The sequence below is a fragment of the Trichosurus vulpecula genome, chromosome 9, assembly GCF_011100635.1.
Source record: "Trichosurus vulpecula isolate mTriVul1 chromosome 9, mTriVul1.pri, whole genome shotgun sequence".
NCBI lineage: Eukaryota > Metazoa > Chordata > Mammalia > Diprotodontia > Phalangeridae > Trichosurus > Trichosurus vulpecula.
The window spans coordinates 173,502,296-173,508,295 of record NC_050581.1 but is presented as its reverse complement, the minus strand read 5'-3'; the positions used below and the strand labels follow the sequence as shown (position 1 = coordinate 173,508,295).

Sequence of the window (6,000 nt, the reverse complement as noted above, 5' to 3'; positions counted from 1 at the left end):
TTTCTAGGGGAATAACTAATGGCAATGATACTGAAATCATGAATGACAGAATAGCATAATGAATAGTGCTGGTCTTGGAATCATAAAGCTGCAGGTTCAAAATCACTTCTGACACTTACTAGCTGGGTGTTCATGTGACTCACTTTAACCTGACTGAGCCTCAGGCAACTCTCTGGCACTTGAAGTCACAGACACATGGCAATGGGCTTTGGTCAAGACAGCTCTCCCACAAGAGAAGTCCTTCTCATATAGGTACGAGGCAACAAAATCCTCCCTTTGTCATTAATTGCCTGTGTGACTTTGGACAAACAATGTCACTTCTCTGCCTCAGTTTCCTCATATGTCAAATGAGAGGGTTGAACTAAATGACTGCTAGTGCTGCTTTTAGCTCCAAATCTATTTAGTCTTCCATAATGCTAAGAAAGAGCTATCTTGGAGGGAGAGGGGAGAGACCAGGAATAGATTGTTCTACGAAAAAGCATATAATTAGTATCTGTAAATTTTACTAATTTTCTCTTCATGCCATGTAAATAAAAAATTTATCTTGGTCAAAGCATGGTTGCCTTAGATTTGAAGGTTGCCCTCTTTTTTTTGCCAGTTCACTAAATATCCAGAATTAGGACTGGCAGCACATGACTATATTCCCAGCTACCTAGGAGTCAGAGACTGCCGGATCTCAAACTGAGCCTCAGTAGGCTAGGTTTGCAGTAAGTCTGACATTAATATGATGAGATCTCAGGAGGTGGTGGTTGGGGGAAGGGGGCACAGGTTGCCTAAGGAAGAGTCAATCAGTCCCAACAGAAAAGATCAAAGTTATCACACCAATCAGTAATGAAATCAGTCTTTGAATAGGCCCCGCCCTTTTTGCTTAGACAAGATAGAGACCCAGTCATTTAAAACAAAATGCAAAGCCTTTGATGTTTGAGAACAGGCATGCCCATCAGCAGTCTAGAATAATCACACATCCTTCAAACATCAGCAGAAAGCGTTTTGGTTTTGTTTTGTTTTTGTTTTTACTTATTAACTAATACAATATCTACCAGGATCCTAAGAGTAGGGAACTATAAAATTAAAATACAAACTCCTAAAAACCAAACGATGGATCCACATAGCTGGTTCTCAGCAACCGACTTTGATCATTCTACAGGAGTAAAATTGAATTTTAATTGTCACTGTTATAAACAGCATTCTGGTATTGGTGCTACTGCTCATAAACTAGAAAGAATGTGTACAATGGACTAAATTAGTGCAACAAAGTATAAGTTTTTGGCATTTCTGAAGATATAAAAAAATCAGTCCCATGGTATTAGAATAGTGTGTACATATTCATAACCACTATGCACTTGGCATCTGGGTCAACAGCCATTCATGGGCTCATTTGCATCACTGTATTTTGGTCTATTTTGAGGCATCTGAATTTCAAAATAATAAAGCTAGGGGAAAAAGAACTCAAGTTTCACTTCCTTTGACAGTTACATTTCCCGAAACAAGATGAATAATGCACTGATGGGGAAAACAATGGGAGAAAAATCTAAGGTGGTATGAGATCATTATCTCCCCCCCAAAAGTGGGCATTTTAAACAATTGGTTCAGTTAAAGAATTAAATGCAGAATTCTTATAATTACCATAAACTGGATCAAGGGGAGATCGTTCTTTTTCATCTAGAACAGAGACATTTCTGAATTTTAAATAACTTCTTCAAAAATAGTTGAAAGCCTGCAAATCTGAACAAAACTTCCTCTCTTTGTAGATCTGCCCTTAATAGGGATCTCATTAACAAAATATAGGAATAGAGATGTTGCACTAATGCCTAGCTATTTCACATTCAGAAGTCAACACCTGAAGAATAATTCAAACTCAATTATTTGTCTACCTAACAAATAGTTGCTAAAACAATCTATTCCCAACAAGAAGTCAAAATCTGAAATGATGAAGGAAATTGCACATGTTGTAACCAAAATATTGAGCACATTGATGCTACAGGTTCATGAAATCACATCCCCTATTTCATTGATCCAACCCCATAAAACTCACTGACAACATGCTTTCCAAGCATCTTCCTTTAAGTCCATTGGGTATTTGGGTAAGTTTCAGCCCAAGCCAATGCACTGCATATTGGGGGAAAAACACATATACACACATAAAGGACAGCTAGGGGTTGTTTCAAACTCAATCATTTCTCCTTGAAAATCAAAATAATCACTTTTATGAAAGAAGCAATTGGCTTTCAAACTTTCTTAGGATTGACCCACTTTAGGGGATTTCTCAAAAACTTGTAATCCTTGAGAATCCAGAATATGTTAAGTCAGTTTTCTTAAATTTGTGTGATTTTCGAGTAGGAGACATCCTAAAAAGCAAATGGTGCTAGAGCAGGTAGGAGATGCTGCCATCCAAGATGCCCATTTGGAGACTCAAATTCCTCAAGTCCAAGAGAATCTTCACTCAAAAGGTCTATGTGATCATCTGAGCGAGCATGCTGGCACATGTGTTTTCACCAACAATAAAACACAGCTAATTCTGGGCTACCGGGTGACCTACAACAAAGAAAATGACAGAGCAGTGAGTTTCTCAAAGTACTAGATATGCATGCAAAGCTCACCCTGCAAGAAACCATAGCAGTTATTAAAACAACAACATAATGTAAGTACTGAGCTGTACCTAGTGTGGGGAGATTGGACTTTTGTCCCTGGACGCTAAAGTTTAGAGGGTTTGACAGTACCTACAATGTAGAAACATTAAAATGCCTGAGTTTAGCACTTCACAGGAGTAGAAGACTAAAACAGAATTGGCCAGCTCATAATGCTTCCTCAAGAGACCCTTCCTTCTCTGTGTCCCAAGGTCTTTGTCAACAAAGTGTCATGTGCTGTCTCTTCTGCTCCAATTGAATTTGTCTTTAAAAGGTGATTTGAGGGCACTTTTTGTGCTGATTGCTCTGGTCAAATCTTGAGAATCTTGACCCAGATTCAAAAAGGAGTAGATATGGTTCTTTGCAGTGTATTTGAATTTGTGGAAAGTTATTTTAAATTCCTACTGTGATATTTATTAGGATAAAGATATTAGCTTGGATTTCTGAAGGCCATGCCAATGAAGTAGAAATTTGGGCAACTTTCATACCCAGGAAATTTAATTCAATATTTATTATGCATAAACTTTGTGCTAGGTATTAGGGATATAAAGTTTTAATATTACATCTCCCTAGGAGCTTACGTTCTATGGGGAAGTCTATGGCATACATATAGATAGGTATAACACAAGTTACGGTGAGGCCGGGACAAAGGAGAGGTCTAAACAAAGTGCCCTGGGAGAATTCAAGAAGGAAAATATTCATTTGGAAAAATTTGAGAAAATGGGTCTAGTGATAGAAAGGCCACAGTCTTCAGGACAGCCTTCACAAGAATGACAACCATAGCAAATCATAAATCCAAACCATTCCAACAACCATTTATTAAGCACCTACTGTGTGCCAGGCCAGCCCTCAAAGAACTCATATTCTACTCATCCAAATACAAACTTATGGAGGGATTGTCATTTGTCATTTAGGAAAACACATACTAATGAAATCAGACCTTTCAAAGTACTGAAAAAAGTATAGTTGGCTTTGCCTTCATAAGAGGTTTGCTCAGACACCGTTTAGCTCATGAATGTTCAAACTCATCAAGTTGTCACTATGGTCATAGAATCATAGATCTAGAGTTGATAGGAGTCTTAGAGGTCATCTAGTCCCACTATCATTTTACACATAAGGAAACTGAATCCCAAGAAGAGGAAGTGATTTGACCAAGGTCACAAGGATAGTTAGGGGCAGAATCAGGATTTAAACTCAATCCTTTGACTCCAAATTCAGACAACTGGCTTTTTGTAAAGTATGAGATCAACTGTTTAATTGATTACCTGCCTCTGTACAGAGCTACATGGTGGAATTATTCCAAATTTCTTCTCTTTATGTTCATAGTTTGGTCTGAATGTTCTAATACAGGATTGAAACTCTCACAATAAAACCATCAACCCTGTATTTGCGTACTGTGAAGAAGTTTTAAGCTGCTCTAGAGTACAGATACGCATAGCCCATCAAGTGATTTCATGCATGCTGAGCTGTCTAAGTTAATTCCTTCAAGAGTGGTTCTCATAATTATTGGTTAAAATTATAAAGCATAGATAGGTCAATAGAGCAAAATAATGTTGCTCTGTGTGAATGTTTTAATGCGATGTTCACTTTTTTAAAATAGCTTCTTTTAGAAAACCTCTGGCTTTACTGGAGAAATAAGATGATTAAAAGGCAATAGCTGGTTTTTCCTTTATTACTCAGAAGAATTAACTACACTTTAAATAAATGTTGCAGAAAATCTGTACATTTTGTACCTACTTTTATAAGCTACAATGATAATAGCTAACATTTATATGGTGCTTTCTATGTGCCAGACACTGTACTAAGATTTTTACACTTATTATCTCATTTGATCCTCACAATAATCATGGGAGGTAGGTACTATTATTATCCTCATTTTACAGATGGAAAAAATGATTTAAACAGAGGTTAAATGACTTGCTCATGGTCACATAACTAACAAGCATCTGACACCAAATCTGACCTTGGTCTTTCTAACCTCAACCCCAGTGCTCTATCCACTGCACCACTTAAAGGGTTTCCCACTCCTGAAGATCTTCCAACAGAGGCTAGAGGATCACTTGTGGGGTTTGGGATGAATTGGATGGCCACTGAGGTCACTTCCAATGCAAAAATTCCATGAAGTGATTTGTTCAGTGGGGGCAGTGAAGGCAAGAAATAAAGGTTCTACTTGAATCCATCTACCTTTAGGCAAATTTGTCATCCAAGTATACATATTATTTGGTGTAAAACAGCTCTGTTTTGCATCAGAGAGTACAGTTGGATTTATAGTCATCTTTTTTAATGCTTCTCATAAAGAATTACTTTTTTAAAAAGACTAAAACTCCTCACTGATTCGTAGCTCAATTAATAAGATACCATGGCTGCACCCATTGACATTAATTAAGAAAGAGAACCATTCAACATGGTCAAGGTCATAAAAGTGAGAATTGCACAGTTGTGGGAACTGAAATTGAAAACTTAAAGGGACCTTAAAGGCCACTTAATCCAATACCCTCACTTTAAAGAGAAGGAAGCTGAGGACCAAAGGTGAGGGCCTTGCCCAAGGTCACCTAGGAGGTCAATGATAATCTGGGGTCAAGTTTCGAAAAAGAGTTATATCATCTACCCAGAACAACTGAGAGACCTGAAGCTTACAAAACTGAATTCCCAGGGGAAAAAAGTGTTACATGTGATTTTCTAGGGACACAAAACCAGATGAGCAAAATGCTAGAAAAGAACTGGAAAATAAAGGGTATGTTCGTCCATTGGCAAATGGCTGAACAAATCATGTTATATGAATATAATAGAATTCTACATTCCATAAGAAGTGATGAAAGGGATAGTTTCAGAAAACCTGGGGAAACTTGAATCTACTGTTAAAAAGTGGACAAGACCAGGAGAAGTATTTCTCCAATAACAACAATGTAAAGAAAAATTGCTTTGAAGCCTAAAGAACTCTGACTGAAGCAATGACCAACCAGGATTGTATAATACTGATGATAAAGCAGGCTACCCCTATTTTGACAGAGAGGTGATGGACTCATGATACAGAAGGAGACATACATTTTGGCCATGGCTCATATGGAAATGCTTTGCTTGACTGTGCGTATTGGTTACAAAATTATGCACATGAGATTTGTTCTCTTCGTCTTTAAAAAAAAAAAACAATTTTTGGAGGGAAAGGTCATGAAGATGAAAGGGAAAGGAGGACTAGCAATTGAGTTGCCAGAAAGAAAAAAAGGAAAGAGGATCAATAAAGCATTCACACAGAAGAGAACAAAGGGAAGGCCAGAAGGAATCACAAATAAGCAGGCTAGCTTTGAAAGTTTTGTGTTGACTTTGTCATATGTGCAAAAGTAAGCCATATATAATGGAGATTCACCTTTTGAGG

At 37.5% G+C, this 6,000-nt stretch overlaps 1 protein-coding gene across 1 annotated transcript in view; it reads right to left on the bottom strand.

Moving 5' to 3' along the window:
• Window positions 1-2,523: 2,523 nt before the first annotated feature.
• The window catches only part of TAFA4 (TAFA chemokine like family member 4), a 130,463-nt gene continuing 126,986 nt past the window's right edge, over window positions 2,524-6,000 (bottom strand). The window contains exon 5 of the mRNA XM_036739667.1: window positions 2,524-2,535. Coding sequence (XP_036595562.1) covers window positions 2,524-2,535 — 12 coding nt within the window. The remainder of the gene's footprint in view (window positions 2,536-6,000) is intronic.